General features: G+C 41.2%; 3 protein-coding genes across 3 annotated transcripts in view; all 3 read left to right on the forward strand.

Moving 5' to 3' along the window:
* The window catches only part of LOC134623951 (zinc finger protein 664-like), a 507,757-nt gene that overhangs the window by 215,022 nt on the left and 273,388 nt on the right, over positions 1-19,347 (forward strand). The gene's annotated exons all lie outside the window — the stretch shown is intronic.
* LOC134623927 (P2Y purinoceptor 14-like) lies at positions 2,538-3,761 on the forward strand. Its single transcript, XM_063468930.2, has 3 exons — positions 2,538-2,564; positions 2,659-2,918; positions 3,110-3,761. The coding sequence occupies exons 1-3, from the start codon at positions 2,538-2,540 to the stop codon at positions 3,759-3,761; spliced, it is 939 nt and encodes a 312-aa protein (XP_063325000.2).
* Positions 12,510-13,787, forward strand: LOC134623928 (P2Y purinoceptor 14-like). The gene is made up of 3 exons (XM_063468931.1): positions 12,510-12,566; positions 12,698-12,957; positions 13,130-13,787. Exons 2-3 carry the CDS (start codon positions 12,725-12,727, stop codon positions 13,785-13,787), a joined length of 891 nt encoding a protein of 296 aa, XP_063325001.1. The 5' UTR covers positions 12,510-12,566; positions 12,698-12,724.

Consider the following 19,347-nt stretch of genomic DNA (forward strand, 5'->3'; position numbering starts at 1 on the left):
AACCAGACCGAAAAGCAGCGCACATTTCGGTACTTGTTTTTCTCCGAGATGTCATACACTTTGGATTCTAGCCAATCATTTTACCTTTCCCAGGATAGTAGGCGGGCCCAGGTACGTACGTTCTTTTAGAGCAGAGCTACAGATTAAAAATGCCCAAGGCGAAGCGGTCAAAAGTCTGGCTGTACTTCACAGCAAAAGATGCAAACTCAGCAGCCTGCAACAAGTGCTTTAAGATGATACTGTGCAAAGGAGGTAACTCCTCAAATCCCATGAAACACCTGGCGACGCATAGCGTTTTTTTAAAAGCCGAGAAATGTGCCGTATTTGATAGCTTGCTGCAAGACCTCACACCGAGCACATCTACTGCGGGTGTGTTGCTTGTTATCGGAACCGGAGTTAGCAACATCCCCCAAGAACCCGAAGAGGAGAGTCCTGGGCCCTAGCCCTGCCAGTGTAGCAGAAATGATCTTGGAAAGAAAAGCGTCAGTTCTAGGGTCAAATGGTGTAGAGTCCCAGATTTAAACCCTGTGGCAGTGTCCCCCCAAAGAGGGACAAACGACCCCCTGATGATCCTCTAACTAATCACATGAGCCAAGGCGTGAAAACGGGTGTAGGTCACAGTCAGCCAGGGTTTCGGGTGAGCTCATTGTGAAACCTGGCCCCACCCTATCATGTGATTTCCTGAGGTCAGATGGCCCAGGATGTGAGTGGGCGTTAAGGCGTCTGGGAAGGTGTTTAGGGGGCTGTTTAGGTGATGGGGGGGCACAAACATTTTTCTTGTAAAACAAAGGGGGGGCCTAGCAAAAAAAGTTTGGGAACCACTGCATTAATGCATGTGAGGTGAACTAGCAAACACCGTCGTAGTTACATGCGGCTGTCTTCTTGTTTGATGGCAGATACTCCCTTCACCCTGGCCAAAAAAGCTAAAAGTGACCAAAGAAAAGGTGGAAAACAGCTAAACATGAGAGGTTTTTGGACAAAGTTTGTGTTCTCCATTCTTTAAGCACCGGTTCGAGCACCATTTAAGCACCGGCACTGTTTCAAAAGTACCGGTTTGGCACCGGTATCGGATAAAACCTAAACGATACCCATCCCTAGTAGAGAGACCTGGCTGGTAGTGTAAAAAAAAAGAAGAAGAAAACGAGATTAAAAAATCTTGTTAAATTCATTAAATTTCCTTATTCTATCATTTTCACTCCTGTAAACAAAACACACAGGCCATGTTTCTGGTGGAGTCCACCGGCCCAACCAATGGTATCAAGTGGGTGGTGTCCAACTAGTAAGATGGAGATGATGGTAAATGGCCTGTATTTGTGTAGCGCTGATGAGATGAGGGGTCAGTTTTGTGGGACAGCATCCCCTGACCACTGATGCTGAGCCAAATGCTCCACCCCTTTCAGTGCAGCTGAGCCACAAAACACCACCTGCCACAGTCAGGAGCATCCAGTTCTTTTTGTCTTGCTCATCGAGGGCACTGGTTCAACAGGCAGAAGAGGCCAAATGCCTCTGCTGTGTCAGCAGCAGCCTGTTAGTGTTTCTGTTAGTTACATTTTGATTAAACCTGAGACAGATTTTCCTTAAATAAACTTTGTTTTTGAGCATTATTGCAAATTAAATGTACAATAAATATACAACTTTTAAAATTACAGCTCAACAGAAAATTATGTCTTTTTTCCACATGTGAAATGTGTTGCGCCAGTTTAGCGACAAAGAGAAAGAGGAAATAACTCAGACTTCACGCTACAAGTGTGTGTTTCCTTATCTTCAAGAGGGCATAATGACACGAGAAGTTTTTCCTGCTCTAAGCTAAAAACTGCAGAAACACAGTTGAGTCCTATTGCTTGCTCATCCTTAAATCTTTTTTTTTTTTTTTTACCTTTGTCCGTTATACTGATCATGAATCAGTCCATGGTTTCTCTTCGTTACTGATTCATGTTGCTGAGTTGCTGAGTTATTGCTCTTATGTTCCTGTCCTGTGTTTAAGACACTGAGTGGAGGGATTTTTGTGTGTAATAATGAATTAAAACAAAGCTGGTGTTTGTGTGTCAGAAGCCAATAGTACTTTACAGAGCCGTAAGTCAGTAATAAGATTCAGGGGAGGATTATTCCCACTCCTCCTTCTCAGACTGTGCTTAAAAGATTATTACACCTAATAATCATGAGAGGAGCTGATTGATTGATCAATTGATTGATTGAGACAGTACAGGTGCATCACAGGACAGGCAGGGCCTTCTCCTTACAATACAACACAGCTTGAGGTGACTGTTTAAATTTGGTGCTTTATTAATAAAATTAAAATCAATCACAAAACAGCCACAGACAACAGTTGTGAAATGAATTGTATCAACATGATAAGACAGTGGAAAAGTAAAGCAATTTAAAGGGAAAAAAGATTTTCTTTAAAATTTGCTCCAAAAACAAATATCTGTGGCTGGGACTTTTTTTGCAGCTCTAGAAACATGGCTGACCTAAAACCCTTGACTTCATCTGTCAACCGGACGTGTGATCCAGTCGTCCCATCAGTCAGCCCTTTCTTTATGCTGGTCTACAGTCTAGTGTTTCTGGTACGTTTCAAATCTTCGGATTATGGATTAAGGATCCCCCTCACCTGGTTCAGATTCCACACAAACAGGATCTCTTCTGTCTCTGTCTTATCAGGTGGGTTTACTCCTCAATGGCTTCATCATAAAGTTTTACTGTTGCCAAGCTCGGCAGCAGGCATCGAGGAGCTTGATGATCTACTTGAAGAACCTGACAGCTGCTGACTTCCTGCTGTGCGTCTCTTTGCCAATGCGTGTCACTGATTATGCCAGCAGGTCTGTTATCTTTCGGGAGCTCTACTGCAGCTTTGGAGCTACTTCCCTGTACCTCAACATGTACGCCAGCATCATATTCATGTGGTACATCGCTGCCAACAGGTAAGGAACCTTTACTGATTTCAGACTTGAATTCATGACAATGTTTAAACTAGATTAGTGGCTGAACTGCAAATTCTGTGCTCCTGACTAAAGCATCAACAACTCCCTCACCTCAAACAGTAAAAACATATCTGCACTACTTTTACTAATGATTGAAGCTGTCTACCGCCACCTTTCTCTTCTCTCTGCAGGTATCTGACAATCATCCATCCTTCAGGAACTCACGTCCTGCAGACAGTACGAACTGCCCACATCGTCTCCACGGTCACCTGGGTTTTTCTCCTGGCTCTAACAATCACCTACAACATTATGTTTTTCATCACTCACAAACCTCTGACCTCTGACCCCGGCTACTGTGGGCCCCTCTTCAGTACGTCATTCAGCGTCCTTCACAAAACATTTCAAATCAGTTGCACCATCATCTTCCTCTTAGTCTTCATATCCCTGGTCTTCTTCTACTACAGCACCTCCCGCAGGGTGTTGCAGGCACAGCAGAGGCAGCTGGCCTCCTTCAGCACTGACAAGCTTTTGAAGTCTCGCAGGAACATGTTGGTGCTGGTCAGCATCTTCTGTGTTTGTTTTGTGCCCTATCACCTGGCTCGTCTTCCCTATACCTTTTTGTGGACCAGCTGCTCTGTGGGTCGGCTATTGTACTACTTGAAGGAGGTGACCACCATCTTGTCAGTTTTAAACGTTTGTCTGGACCCTCTTGTTTACTTTTTCCTCTGTAAGACTTTTCGAGCTCAGGTGAACTTTAGCATGGGGTCAAGAATGACAACACAAGCAACCCAGGAGAGTGAGAGCAGCAGGAAAGAGGTGGAAATTGTAGAGTTAGATCCTTGAGCTATTATGCAAAGTTCTACTTTTTTGAAATAAAAAGTTATATTTGATTTTAGAGTCAAATTAGACCAGTGAAACCATGTCATGAGTCATGAATTCCAAGTTCTCATGAGCCACAGAAGGTTCTGCTGAGATATCATTATGAGTCTAAACTGAGCACAAACCCACCCCCACACAGATAGCACCAGTTTATGTTGCTAGCTTTCACCTATCAGCTAAGTAGCTGAATCTGATTAATTAGAAGCTTAATCAGTCTAATGATCAAACTAATAAAAAATAAATACAAAATCCTTATTTCCTTCTGAAATCTTGTTCTGTTAAAAAAACAAAACAAAAAACAGCTTTAAATTTTAAAATTGCAAAATTGTCTTTGCTGCTTTTGATGATATAGGAAAAATTGCTACTTTTATTATTTCAATAATATGGTCTGTCTGAGCCTGGTTCTGCCAACGGTTACTTCCTGTTAAATTTCCTTCCCACTGTCACCATGTGCTTGCTCAATGTGAGTTGTCTGATGGTTGGCGTTTTCTCTGAATTACTGTAGGGTCTGTATCTTACAATATAAAGCGCCTTGAGGTGACTGTATGCTTTTGTATGTTTGCATGTTGCGTATGTAAAACCACAGCAACTTCTTCCTTCTGCAGTTTCCACTGAACTGACGTCTGACACTTAAGTGACATTTCTCAGCACAAAGCTGATAAGAGTGTGTATTAAATGTGATACTGTATGAGTCTCTTTATGCGTCTTTGCGGTAAATTGTGTTTTTCTGCTGTTAATGGTGGGTGTTTTTCCAAAACAGGAAAGATGACCACAGAACTGCTGGAAATTGCTAAAGGCTTCTAACAAATAAGAAAATAAAAACAAACAAAAGAAAAACTAGGGGGTCATATGATTGTTGGGTTTTTCTCTGTATTTATTATTGTGTGATCTACTGTACAATATAAAGCGCCTTGAGGAGACTTTTGTTGTGATTTGGCGCTATATAAATAAAATTGAATTGAATTGAAAGTTTTGCGGCAGTGTGAAGAAGGAAAGATTGAACCCAAAATGCAGACTCATAGGCAGAACATAACTCAAAAACACAGCTTTATTGCTGGATGTAGTAATGCAAAAATGGATGTTGTAATGCAAGAATCCAATGTTTTGTGAGCTTCAGGTCAGCTAGTTTGACATGTGACAGGAAGATGGCGCCTTTGCTCGGCTTGACGTCTACCTGCCTACGTTGTATTGTATTTTATGCTTTTATATCAGCCCTGACGTTTAATATATGGAGCTATGCTGCTGTGATTTACGACCGTTCTTCCTTGCTCCACATCAAAGAGTCTATGGAACGTCTTTATGATGACTGGGACAGTTATAGGAAAACTTTCCCCCCACCATTTGTTCACTCTTCCACCTCACCGGATTACTTCTTGCTACCTGCGAAACGTGCCCTAAGCAATTCCAAGAAGAAATCGAGGAAAAGAGGCTGTAGGGCCGGCATCCAGGTACACATCAGACGAGCCTACAGATCGGAGATTTCTCAACTCGTCTGGAGGCGCCCCCGTTTTCTGCTGCCAGCTACCCTTCCGGATTTGATTGGAAACACGTACTTGCTTCCACTACAGCATGGATCCTGCCCATCTGATTCTCTGGATTTTGCCGATTATCTCCCCACCGCTGCGCCCTCACAGCCCGCATCGCACAACCGGTGGTTGGCCCCGCCGGTTCCGTGGCAACAAGCTGATGGGAAACCTGCGCTGCCAGCTTTTAATCGGATTGCGCTCTTGAACGCCCGCTCCATCGCAAACAAATCCTTCTCTCTGAATGAGCTCTTCACAAGGAAAAGCCTGGACTTTCTGTTTCTCACTGAAACATGGCAGAGGGATGGCGAATTTATTCACCTAAACGAACTGCGTCCTGCAGACTGCTCTTACTTGGGCACCCCCCGTTTAGGTCGCCGTGGTGGAGGTCTTGCTGTTGTCTTTAAGGACAGCTTCACCTGCAGAGGTATGCAAACTGAAAACTATTCTTCCTTTGAGTCGCAAACAATTAAGGTGGGCTCTACGAACATCTTTTACTGCGTTTTAGTCTATCGCCCTCCTGGCCCTGCTACTGAGTTCTTAAAGGATTTTATGGACTTCTTATCTTCTATTATCAAGCTGGAGAAAGTTTTAATTCTTGGGGATTTTAACATTCATATTGATGATCCCTCATCTAACTCTGCAGCTGAACTTCTATCTATATCTGAGTCTTTTAACTTTGTCCAACATGTCTCCGGTCCAACCCATTTAAAAGGCCATACCTTGGACCTTGTTTTTTCCTTGGGCCTCAACATCGGCAATGTGTTTGCTGAGGATGTACATTTGAGTGATCATAACTGTATCTTTGTTGAACTTAATTTTACCTCTAAACAGACGCCTGTGAAGTTAAAAATTCATAGACGCATAATAACTGAGACTACTGCTGAGAGGTTCTCCATCATGTTTGATAGGTCTCCACTTTTTACCGGAAACTATGTAAATGTTCTTATTCAGTCTTTTAATAAGGAATGCACATCCATTTTGGATCAAGTGGCACCTATTAAAACAAGCTCGGCTTTACAAAAGAAGACATGCCCTTGGATAAATGAGTCTATCTTAAACTTAAGGAGAATATGCCGCAAAATAGAACGACTATGGAAGAAAACCAAACTTGTCGTACATAGGCTCCATCTTCGAGATCTCATGCTCTCCTTAAACAACACGGTGAGAACCATTAGATCTGAATATTTTTCTAGACTCATAACAAAAAACAAGAGAAATCCCAAGTTTCTTTTTGACAAAGTTAGTGCTATTGTCTCCCCAGATGTGGTACCTTTAGATGTACACTCTAAGGTAGATAGTAATAAACTTCTCCCATTTTTTGTTAACAAGATTAATGACATCAATGCTAAAATCTCCCCAAAGCTTTCTTGTTCTCCGAGTCAAGCACTCCCTTTGCACTCCTGGTCGACTTTTACAGCTGTAACATATGATGAAATAGCGGCCCTGGTTGACAAAATGAAGCCGTCCTCAAGCCCCTCAGACATTATCCCCACTAAACTTTTTATTAATGCCTTTGACACCATTGGTCCTTGGGTTGTGAACCTTTTTAATGTTTCTCTTCAGACTGGGGTGTTCCCCAGCTTTTTTAAACATGCCATTGTGGAACCAAGGCTCAAAAAACCCAACCTGGACCCAACACTACTTCAAAATTTAAGACCTATCTCCAAACTCCCATTTATGTCAAAACTCCTTGAGAAGGCAGTAGCTGTCCACCTTACGGCATACTTGGAGAAATATAACATCCATGACCGTTTTCAATCTGGGTTGAGTGCAATACCTGATATTAAAAGGCGACTGGGTGACTTAGGTTACTCACAGAAACATAACCTTTTTTTTGATGAAGCTTTTTCTTTGGAGGGACATTTAAATCAGACAGAAAGAACCTGCTTTTTTCACTTGAGGAACATTTCTAAACTTAGATCCATCGTGTCAACAAGTGAACTCGAGATGATAATACATGCTTTTATCTCTACAAGACTTGACTACTGTAACAGCCTGTTTACTTGTCTAAACATGAAAGGGTTAGCCCGCCTACAGGCTGTTCAAAACTCTGCAGCGAGGCTACTGACCCGTTCGAACAAGGGTGCTCATATGACCCCTGTTCTAAAGTCGCTGCACTGGCTACCAATCAGATTCAGGTTCCATTTTAAAATTCTAGTTTTAACTTTTAGAGCATTACAGAGACAGGCCCCCCCCCTACATTGCTGATCTGATTCATACACATACCTCAACTCGTAACCTGAGGTCAGCAAACCAAAACCTTTTAGTGGTCCCCCACACTCGTTTTAAAACCCGAGGGGACCGATCCTTCCAGGCTGTTGCACCCAGGTTGTGGAATGCACTTCCCCCATTTCTACGGGGTTTGGACTCAGTGGAGACCTTTAAAAAGCAGCTAAAGACATTTTTATTTCAAAAAGCTTTTAATTAGACCAGGGTTTTTTTTAGGGTGTTTTTATGGTGTATTTTATGACTGTATTATGTTTTTACCTTAGTAAAGCACTTTGTGACATATGTCTGTGAAAGGTGCTATATAAATAAACGTTACTTACTTACTTACTACTAAGAGTAAAAAAAAAATCAACACGAGGCCCGTCTGCACGTAACGAAGTGCAAGGACGTCGGCATGGCCGACCTTTTAAAGCAGCGTGGAGCAGCTGCAAAAGGTGGGCAGCTCTGGGGAGAAAATGATTATAAAATTGATCATTCCCAAGAACTCCTTAACCGAGGTGGGACGCGGAAAAGTTGCAATAGCCTGGACCCTGTCCCACAACGGAACCACACAATCAGCGGAAAACCGGTGACCCAGGAAATCCAGGACCGGTAATCCGAACTGACTTTTAGATGGGTTGATGATCAGCCCTTGCTTCGCCAAACGCTGGAAAACACCGAGGTACCAGTGAGGTGGGCGAAAAAGTCCTGAATGTGTGGAATGGGGTAACGGTCATTCTCCGTAACATTATTTAAACGCTGAAATTCCCACACGGCCGCCACCGTCCATCCGATTTGGGCACCATGTGAAGTGGAGAGGCCCAGGCGCTGTTTGAGCACTGCCCAGGTGCTCCATGGCCGCGAACTCCCCTCAGGTGATCAGGGGAGTTCAGATTTTTTTCCAAGTCTGTGATTGGCTGGTTTTGTGGCACAAATATAACGGCGCACAGAAAGAGTTGAACACACAGGGGCAGAAATGTTGAGAGCGCAAGCAACACATTGCGAGCTGGTCCGCAGAGATCTGAGCAAGCGCAAATGCATCAACATTAACATTCATATCAATTTGTTGCATCTCCTGGTCGCTAACATGTTCAGACGTCTCCCAATCTGCAGATCTAAAACACCATTTGTGCACATCCCTACCATTGATCCTTGTACTGCTTCCATTATTTAGGCACACCGAGTTTTTAACTTCCATTAACTCCTCAATTACTGCTCCATTATGGTCATTGTAATTTCCCCATAATGTCCTATGAGCATTGAAATCCGCACACCAAATTACTTCCGCCCTAAGCGCTCCCCAAGTTCTTCCATTACTTCCAATGACAGTCTATTACCTTTATGCTTAGTGTGTACCTTCTCCCACCACTCTATACTGAACTCCTTGTTTGATAAATATAACACACCCTCCACCTCTACCCTCCCTTCTATCCCTCCAAATATTCTCATACCCTTTAATGACAAACTCCAAACTTTGTCTGGGCCAGGTTTCCTGAATACAGATGATATGTGGTTTCATTCTAAGATTCTTAATAAATCCCTTAAACTCTTGCCCATTTGTTATTAGACTTCTAGCATTCCACTGTATAACTATCAGACTGGTCGTCCTGCCTTCTGATCTCTCCCCAGTCTCTTATGAACCTGCTCCCAGGATATATCTTTTATACCAAAAGATTTCTCAGCCACTTTCACAATTATTATCATCTTCTCTGTAAGAGTAACAGTAACAGTAATCTAATTACTTTTTTGCCAATGGCAATCACTTACTTTACTTGTTACTTGAAAAAAGTAATTGGATAACTGTTACTGTATTGTGTTACTGCCCATCTGTGCTTAGAACTGGCGAACATCTGATAACCATCAGTCACTAAGGATAAAATATGAAATCACTCACACCAAAAACCTCCATGTGATTACTTTGGTCACTGGAATATTGCTCTATAATTTGAATAGAAGATGCAAACTGTGTTCTGCATACACTGTCTGCTGGAAAGTTTCTTTTTCTCAATATAAATCTATCTTTTAATGCCACTTTAACAGTGACTTATCTGATACATTTATTAATGTTTTCTCTTTCAGTCAAACTAGTGCACTTATAAAGTGCTTTTCTTCTCAATCTGAACACTCAAAGTACTTTTAACTACAAGCCTCATTCACCCGGTTTGTTTTTTCAGACTTTCTATAACAGCTAAATGCTAAATACTCCTCAGTGATGTAGTCCCTGATCAGACATCTATAAAAATCCCGCTTGACCTGCAGACAGTCGTTGTGAGGAGGAGAGAAGCTGCAGAGAGCCAAATACTGCAAGGAAAACAAGAAATGACATAGAGGGTCATTAGGTTCAAAATGGGAATTAAATCCAAAAGAATAATTACTTTTGATGTGTTCTCTTTGTTTAACATTCAGTTAAATGTGGGTTTAAAATGCTTTCCAGATCAATTTTTGATTATCTGCATTTTGTTTCACACAATTAATGCCCACTATACACTTAACAGGAAGAAACTCGCATCACAGGACAATGTCTCCACCCACTGAGGAAAATGAACTCAATCTGCATGATGATGTTATGGCTGTTGTCACCACTGAGCATGATTTTTAATAAAAACCTCCTGTCATATGTGGTTTCCTAATCCTTTTGCACCTTACACCAAGAATTAGGCGGTTTATGTTATTTTTGTTCTGGAATTTTGTTTTCAATGCTTTTATAAATGAAGATTAAAAGCTATTTTTGACACTGCCAATGCTATTTTATTTAAAAGAACCATTTTCCTGACATCAGGAATTATCGGGGTTAGAGATAAGCTTTTATTGTGCGCCCTCTTTAATGTTTTAATGTTGCCAGATTTGAAAACATTTAAACGTCACCGCAGCCCTCTGTTGTGTTAGATGAAGATTCACAGTGAGCAGAACTACGTTTGGTGATTTGCTGCCACCTGCTGTCTGCTTTCTGTGAGTCATATGAGCCATGTGATTTAGAAAAAAAAGGATGCTAAAGCCAGACTGACTGTGGTTTGATAAATCTTTGGAAAATGTGAGAAAACGCATGCAAGCTACCATCTTAATTCAACTACACACCTCAAAGAAAGCTTAGAGGAACATTTAAGATAAGATGACCTTTATTAGTCCCACAGGTGGGAAATTTGTTTTGTTACAGCAAAAGTGCAGAGTTATGTAGCAGAAATTAGAAAACACTGGAATGCAATAAAATAGAATAGAATAAAATAAAATGAAATACTATATACAATAGAATATAATAGAATATAATAATATATACAATAGAATAAAATAGAAATACAAATGCTATATACACATGAGTAAGAAAATACAAAAATACACTTCGTGAGAAGAAGAATTACACGAGAATTGCACATATAGCAGTCTTATTGCACATGTGTGGGTTTGTGTGTTTTGTGTGTTTGATCAACTGCAAAGAAACTTTCAAAGAAAATCAAAGATCTCTGCATCATTTTTCTGCTTTTGAGAAATGTTAAGTGCTGTTTAAATGATTCAGTGTTAGAAATGTAAATCTAAAACAGCTAAACGTTGCTGCCTATCTCAGCTGTCAGAGGTTGAGAAGTGGGGTACACTCTGGACAGGTCCCCAGTCTGTCACAGAGCTACTCATGTTCATTTATAAGATCAATTAGAAGTGATCTGATAACATGAGCCATGGACTGAGACAGGAAGCCAGAGTGCCCACAGAAAATCCGTGCAGGCACTGCGAGAGCATGCAAACGCCACACAACTTTCCTGGCCTTCATATATTATATTATACTAATACTAATACTTGCATCATTATAATATTATGTTATTCGTATGTTAGTTATCATCAGTGTTTGTGTTAATGGTGGAGGGGGGTAACACTATGCAATATATTCAGTTTTAGAATTTATATTCAGTGTTAACTGTAACTACGCTCAAAGTGTAAATGCTGTCTTATTTTAATAAACATCACTGTCGTATGCAAAACTAGGCTGGCACTTGGGGTGGCCACCCTTCTAGATCCGGGCCTGGCAGTACCAGTAAACAGAATCGGTTTAGACCAGTGACTGATTTTCAGGAGAAAAACCTCAAATCATCTTGAACCATGGAGGTGGAAATGTTCTGTTTAGCTGTTGCTTTTGTCACATTTCAGCCTGTAAATGGTGCATGTTGTCAGAGAGAGGTGGTGTGACTGAATGTGAGATCACCTAAGAAGAAAAGTGACAACACATCAAGTGGGTAATAAGCAGACATCCTGTTTGAAATGATCAAATAACTCGATCAGATAAGTCTGTGTGGTGCACTTGTTGCAACTTTTTAGCAGTAAAGACAAACAGGAAATAAGTCAGAGCGCTGTTTAACAGTTTGGTTACTGTGTGTTTCCTCATTTAGGTGATTTCATTAAACTGAGAGGACATAACAACTCAAGCAGCTTTTCCTGATCACTGAAAACTGGTGAAATACAGGTGAGTATTTTTATTCTTTTGTACTGTTGATTACTGGTGAAACACTCAATATTCCCTCCACACAGCGGCACCAGCACCACAGCTCACTTCTGTCAGTGTTCATGAAGCGTATTACTGAGTAACGTCGAGGGCATGCTGGTGCCATCTGGCCTAATAATCAACTTTACACTCGTTTGTGGGGTTCATTGTGAACAATCTGTGATGAATATATCGTTATATTCAGTGTTGTATATTCATACATTCCAATCTAAAATTTCATTAAAGCATTATTACAGTTTTATTACAGTTAATAAGACTCTTTAATCACCTGAGACAACTGTTGTGAAAGAAGGGGCCATGGAACAAAATTGTTTGTAGTAGAGCTCAACACAAGCTGTACTACAGTTTGTAAAATTAGTTTGTTGTTTTAAAATAAGGTTAAGACTATGAAGTTGCATCCTCTCAACAATGTACATCAGTGGATTTATTTTCTCCAGAAACATGGGTGACTCAACAAATGCGACTTCATCTCCCAACATCCGACCCTGTGATGTTGTCAGAACATCAGTCCATGCTTTCTTTGTGGTGGTCTACAGTCTGTTGTTTCTGGTAAGTTTCAGATTTTCAGATGTGCTCAAGACCTGAAACTTCAGCACATCTGCTCTGTTAAAAATTGGTTTAAGGTTCTCTGTCCATATACAAAAATCCTGCCTTCCCCATCCGTTCTGTACCACATTCAGGTGGGTTTACTCCTCAATGGCTTCGTCATGAAGTTTTACTGTTGTCGAGTTCGGCAGCAGGCATCAAGCAGCTTGATGGTCTACATGAAGAACCTGACAGCTGCTGACTTCCTGCTCTGCCTCTCTCTGCCACTGCGCATCTCCCACTATGCCAGCAGCTCTCCTATTGGTCAGCAGCTCTACTGCAGCTTTGGAGCTTCTGCCTTGTACCTCAACATGTACGCCAGCATCATCTTTATGGGGTACATTGCTGCCAACAGGTACAGAACCATTAGTAATTTAAACTGCAGTTCATTACCATGTTAAAACTGTGATTAATGGGTTAATTACACACATCGTCTCTTTTCAGATTATTAATGACTTCTGAAGATTTGGGAACATTGTGACTGATTAGTGAAGTTATTCACCGCCTCTTTTCTCTTCACTCTACAGGTATCTGAAAATCGTCCATCCTTCAGGAACTCACGTCCTGCAGACAGTGCGAACTGCCCACATCGTCTCCATGGTCACCTGGGTTTTTCTTCTGGCTGCATCAATTACATACACCATCCTGTTTTTCATCACCGACAAACCACTGACCTCTAACTCCATCAGGTGTGATTATATGTTAGGCACATCGGTCACCCTGTTCTACAAAATTATCCATGTCAGCTGCGCCATCATCTTCCTCGTGGTCTTCATATTCCTGGTCTTCTTCTACTACAGCACCTCCTGTAGGGTGTTGCAGGCACAGCTCAGTCAGCTGGCCTCCTCTGGCTCTGAGAAGCTGGTGAAGTCTCGCAGGAACATGTTGGTGCTGGTCAGCATCTTCTGTGTTTGTTTTGTGCCCTATCACCTGGTTCGACTTCCCTACACTATTCTGTGGAACAGCTGCTCTGCGGGCTGGATATTGTACTACATGAAGGAATTGGCCACCATGGTGTCAGTTTTCAACATCTGTCTGGACCCTGTTGTTTACTTTTACCTCTGTAAGACTTTTCGGGCTCAGGTGAACCTGAGAAAGGTCTTGAGGGGAAAGAACATCCAACAAGCAAACCAGGAGAGTGAGAGCAGGAAGGAGCAGGCTGACATTGTTACAGCAACAAGTTAAACCAGTGAGCTTTAAGGAAAAGTTCAACATGTTATTAAATGCTAAGATGTACATTTGTTTTGAGAGTCAGATGAGTTCAGTGAAACCTATGTCAGGGATCCCAAGTCTTCATGAACTCATCACAAACACACTCCCATGCAGACAACATGAGTGTTCATGTCTCCACTGTCAGACTTTATCTTCTCAGTCTTTGAGGTGTTCTCATCTTCTGCTGATGTCACACAAAACCAAATATCATTTTTCTCATTCAAATCATCATCTCAGTCTGCTCAAAGGTTGTGGTTTCTCCCCTGAATCTTATCAGCAGTTTCAATCAGCAGCTTTTAATTTATTTAAAAAGCTTAGTGGAAGTAGTCAAACACATGTCAGACACTGAAGGAACACTCTGTACTCTCTACTCTTTATTTCAGTTATTTCGGTGACACAGTTTCACAGGACTTAGTAAAAGTCGATAAATGGTCCCCCTGTAGTTGTAACATTTTCTTTTTTATCCTGCAGTTGTGTAACAGGAACTAACAGCTTTGTGGTTGTCCAGTTTCCTGTGGGGCTGTAACTTTTATGATATTCATCGTTTTAAGCCAATTTGACCAATTTGAACCATCTTGTGGTTTCAGCGTGATTTGAATCAGCTCAGCTATCTGTCACCTCTCTGGTTCACACGAATATCCTTTATCACTACTGTGAGTGTTTTTGTCTTTCCCTTAAAGAGAAGAAAAACAGTCAAAATATGAACTGTATATCAGGGGTAGCAGTAGTATTGTAGCTAACTGTGCAATAATGCCACGCTTGCAGCGGTAAATGGCCAATTATCATTCATGTTCCCTCTGAAAATGTCTTTATGTGTGCATACATCAGTATATCCTCACAATAAACTTTATTGTAACATCTGGAAGAACAACTGCACTCTATCTTTGGGTTTGCACTGTACTCAGTGATGTGCTGTTAATAACACTCTGCCTATGTGTCACAGACTCCGAGCTCTGCTGAGGCGCTCGTCTTTGACATACGTTACCACACCAATCGCTTCCTGGGTGGTCTCTTTCACATTAAAAGCTTAATTTGTGCTTATGATAAATAAACTGGTACTTCTGGATTTTTTTTTCTTTTCTAAGCGAACACTCAAAGCACTTTTTATTAGAATCTTCATTCAGCCAATCACACACACATTCAGACACCTGCTGTTTTTATAAACCCAAGCACCTCATCTAACATTCTCACACACTGACTTTGGCACAGGCAGGCAGAGCCCGAAGAGAAGACGTGGGCTAACCTTCCTGTAAGACAGGGCTGTCAAACTCCTGTCCTCGAGGGTGAGCCTCCTGCTTGTTTTTGAGTTATCCCTGTCCTACCTGCTGCTGGTTACCTGGATCAGGTGTGCTCTGCCAATAAGAAGCTACAAGGGCAGGTTAATTGGAAAACAAGCAGAAGTTCGACACGTGTCCTGTAAGACTTCCACCCACTGGAGGCGCCACAGAGGCCAGGTGCAATATATTATTTTCAAAACTACATAAAAAGGAAAAAAATCACCACTGAGCACAAATACAAACGTTCTGTTATATATTGTTTGCTGATCTACTTGCTCTCTTCAATGGGCACTCCTTGTTAGGAGACCTGGGTCGTTGACCCAGAGTTTTGATTTTTCTTTACTATTGTACTTTGATTTTGCCATTATTTCTTGTTCCTAGTCTTTTGGTTTCTTTGTTAATGTTCTGCTTTCTGGGTTCTGTCTGTGTTGCTTAGTTGCTCTGTCTCCCCCGTCTGCTGTATCCCCTCTTGTCAAGTCCACATCTCTGTGTTATGTTTCCTGAAAACCTGTGTCTCATGTTAATGTGTGTGGTTTTGCTTCCAGACACATGCTGTGTGTTCTGTCTTCATGCCTGCCTGTTCAGTTTTTTGGTATTTTCAGTTTAGTTATTTTATGTTTCAGCAGTAAAGCTGTTTTGACTGCATTATTTCGCCTGTGTAAGTCTGCAATTTGGGTTCTCTTACCACCACTCCTGCCTGCACACAGCCTTCTCATGAAACTTCTGGTTTTGTTTAATGCTTTCCTTTCTTTTTCTTCTTTGCTGTCAATAAAGTTTAAAAGCTACCACGTGTTTTCCTTAGTTTATTATATTTAAAATTGAAGTCTCTGGCCTCATAATATACCATGTCTTATTAAAAATAAAGCTGTATCATCCCAAGAAGCAGAAATGATCAGGGTTAAAGGGAGGCCTTCATTTGTTGGCCCTCTTTTGTCCCCTTAACTCTAATGGTCTGGGGATGTAGACAATGTGGGGTGGAGGAGGCCAAAGCCCTGCTTTGATTAATGGTTATCAAAAATGATGTCACTTCATAATTAGAGATGGCACGATACCACTTTTTTATGTCCGATACCGATACCGATATCATAAATTTGGATATCGGCTGATACCGATATGAATCCGATATAGTGTGTTTTTTAATCAATAAAACTATTTTTTTAAAATATTTTGCTGCTTTTTGTATAAGTTCATACTCAAGTTAAAAAAACTAACAAAAAAACACTAAAGCTATTCTGTTATACCTGTATGCAAAAAATACACTGCACCCAAAATATTTCATAGTTCAGCAACACTGATTAATCTAACAAACTTAAACCTACTCCATCCTCCCTATTCTGGTATTTTAAAGAGTAAGCAACCTAACTAATAGGGTTCTAAAACTCCCAGAAAAAAAATAAAAAATTTAAAAAATAGGGAACCACCCCCCACCCTCCACCTCATGATGCCTAATTGACGTAATCAACTTTAATTTGATGCAGTGTGAAAAAAATGCACAGAAATCAATTATTTTTCAAGAGTAATTAAATAGATTCAAAATTTTTCTTCAACAGAACTGCAGACTGCACAGATGGTAACTTCCCAAAGGAAAAAGTAGTATAGCTTACTAGGGTATATTAGACTTAATAGTTACTATATACAGTAATGGACTTCTATACATTTTACATCAGATTAAAACTTTGGGTGTAAGATTTAGATAATTATTTATTAAAAGCTAGACATTTTAAATGAGAATAAGAAAGGAAAGTATGTCTTTGTGCCCCCTTTTCCGTGTTAATGCCCTATCGGCCCCACTGGCTAAACATTGCTAGATCCGCCCCTGCACAGTTACCAGCCGTCAGCTACGTAGAAAAAGATCCTGGTGTAGAAAGTAATATTAAATACATTCTAACAACAGCTTATCAAGCTTAAACGTGCTGCTGTTGTTCAGCCGCTGGTTTCCTCTTTCTGGCGCAAAGTGGGCAATAAGCAAACAAGAGAGACGGACTCGCGACAGAAAAGCCGATCAGCTGATCATTGATCAGTTCCACGATTGAAGTAGCAACAGGAAAGGGAGGGGGTGGCTCCATATATCGGTTGTTATGCTTAACGCGGGAATGCTTTACAAACATTCAGAGATGAACTTACACACTTGCTTTACTTCTCTCTGGGATCACTTCCTCGGAGATGAAATGCCGGATTGGTAGCGAGGCTACAAATACACACAGCCGCTCTATCACGTGAGCACACTGCTCCGACGTGCTACGGTTATGAGCTGAGTTACGCCGTGTCGCTAGTTTTGTGAGGTGTTTTTTTGATATTTAATGGATCGGATTACATTTTTTATTTCTCGCCGATATCCGATCCAGTAATTTACGTCAGTATCGGACCGATACCGATACGTAATATCGGATCGGTCCATCTCTATTCATAATACGACCTGTACCCTGAAAGTGCAGTGTACTCACCATGTAAGATCAAGAAACAAACTTTTTTTTTAAACAGAATTACCCGGTAATAACACAATACTTTAAATTAGCCACACTGTGCTTAAAATTACTGTTCTGTAGTTATTTACAGTAACCTGCCCCTCCTTTTGAATTTTGAATTACACTATAGTCACTACGGTTCACAACGTATCACCACACACACACAGGGCCTTGGTGCGCAGGTGTATTGGGAGGCTGGAGGGTTGGGCTGCAGCAGTGACCCCATTAACCCCTTCACTGCTATCTGCCCTTCAATTTTATCTGCAACTTAGACTTTGAAGGTCTTGGGGGGTTACGGGTGGGGTGCTTATGTCACTCCCCCATTCCACAACACACCGACCCAACATAGCACCTTCAACACTAAACAACATATTTATAATGAGAATAGACTTTAAAAAACGAACAGAGGTTATTAATAAGTTGTTGTATTACGTTGTCTTATTATTGTAAGGCAGAGGCCCTACAAAAATACAGACAGACCCAAGAATCACACGATCCCCCTATGAGCAAGAGCTTGGTGACAGTCAGAAGGAAAGTCTCAATTTTAACAGGGAGAAACCTCTGACAAAACCAGGCTAAGGGAAGGGTAGCCATCGTACATCCTGGGTGTTATGGACCAGATTGGCTACAGTAACAACATGTACACTGATGCTGTCTGATGGGAGTGTGGTCATGTTGAGTTCAGCCTCATATTGATCTCTGATCTCAGTAAAAACTTGTGTTGTTTATGAATTCTTGGGATTTAGGTGACTGGTGTCACCGGAATGAAACACCAAAGGAGGACAGATGCCTCTGCTGTCCCAGCAACACCCTGTAGGAGGTGCTGTAGTAGAAGAAAACCAGGGATATGAAGACCACGAAGAAGATGATGATGCAACTGGTGTGGATGGCTTGATAAACAGAGTGACAAGTGCACTTAAATTTCAACATAACATAAAAGTGCAATAAAAAAGGAATATCTCAAAACAAAAAGAAGCCAATAGGAATGAAGTCCAGCACAGATAGATCAAAAATCTTCTATTTTGTTGTCGCTTTTGATTTCAGCTTGCTAATTTTGCATCTTGTCAAAGAGGTATGGTGTGACTTAATATGAGACAATCTAAGAAAAAAAGTGCAGACACAGTATGTATTAAAGTATGTATTAAACACACACCCTTTATATCATAACATCACTGTCTTTATTTATAGTAGTGAAGACAAACAGGAAATAAGTCAGAGTGATGGTTATCAGTTTGGTTACTGTGTGTTTCCTGAACTACGCTGATACTTATTAACTGAGAGGACATAACGACGCAAGCAGCTTTTTCTGCTCACGAAAAACTGGAGAAACACAGGTGAGTCCTGCCGGTTGCTCATCCTCAAATCTTTAGTATTTCTACTGATTTCATACTTAACTTAAAAGATGACTTTCAGCGGCTCCTGTCATGGGAAGAGAAACACTCCACACAGCTGGCTTCTACGGGGGGGGGGGGGGGGGGGGGGTTATGCCCCAGGGTTTTGGAATGTATGAGGCAACATGTGTTCCTCCAGGCAAATCCAACCTTGCAGGTGATTGGTTGGCGCAGTCTAAAGAAACTGTGTGTGTAAAGCCGAGCACTGTTCTGTCCCACTTGTTTGATCCTGGGAGGTGAGCTGTGTAGAGTTTATTGTATTGAGTTATTTTTCCTTCCTTCCTCGAGCCTCGTTTACCTATCTAGAGTGCCCTTTTGTCTTATTTCCTTTGTGTGGGTATTTAATGTTGCCCAGTGGCTTGTTGTGCGCAGCCCTGATAGTTTGCAGTTGTAAAATTGG

The sequence above is a fragment of the Pelmatolapia mariae genome, linkage group LG3_W, assembly GCF_036321145.2.
Source record: "Pelmatolapia mariae isolate MD_Pm_ZW linkage group LG3_W, Pm_UMD_F_2, whole genome shotgun sequence".
Classification (NCBI taxonomy): Eukaryota; Metazoa; Chordata; class Actinopteri; order Cichliformes; family Cichlidae; genus Pelmatolapia; species Pelmatolapia mariae.

Excerpts from the sequence above, each read along its gene's own strand:
- LOC134623927 (XM_063468930.2), top strand. The coding sequence starts at position 2,538 with ATGCTGGTCTACAGTCTAGTGTTTCTG. Across the intron at positions 2,565-2,658 it reads TCTACAGTCTAGTGTTTCTG|GTGGGTTTACTCCTCAATGG; the intron begins GTACGTTTCAAA and ends CTGTCTTATCAG. Across the intron at positions 2,919-3,109 it reads TGGTACATCGCTGCCAACAG|GTATCTGACAATCATCCATC; the intron begins GTAAGGAACCTT and ends TTCTCTCTGCAG.
- LOC134623928 (XM_063468931.1), top strand. The coding sequence starts at position 12,725 with ATGAAGTTTTACTGTTGTCGAGTTCGGCAGCAGGCATCAAGCAGCTTG. Across the intron at positions 12,958-13,129 it reads GGGTACATTGCTGCCAACAG|GTATCTGAAAATCGTCCATC; the intron begins GTACAGAACCAT and ends TTCACTCTACAG.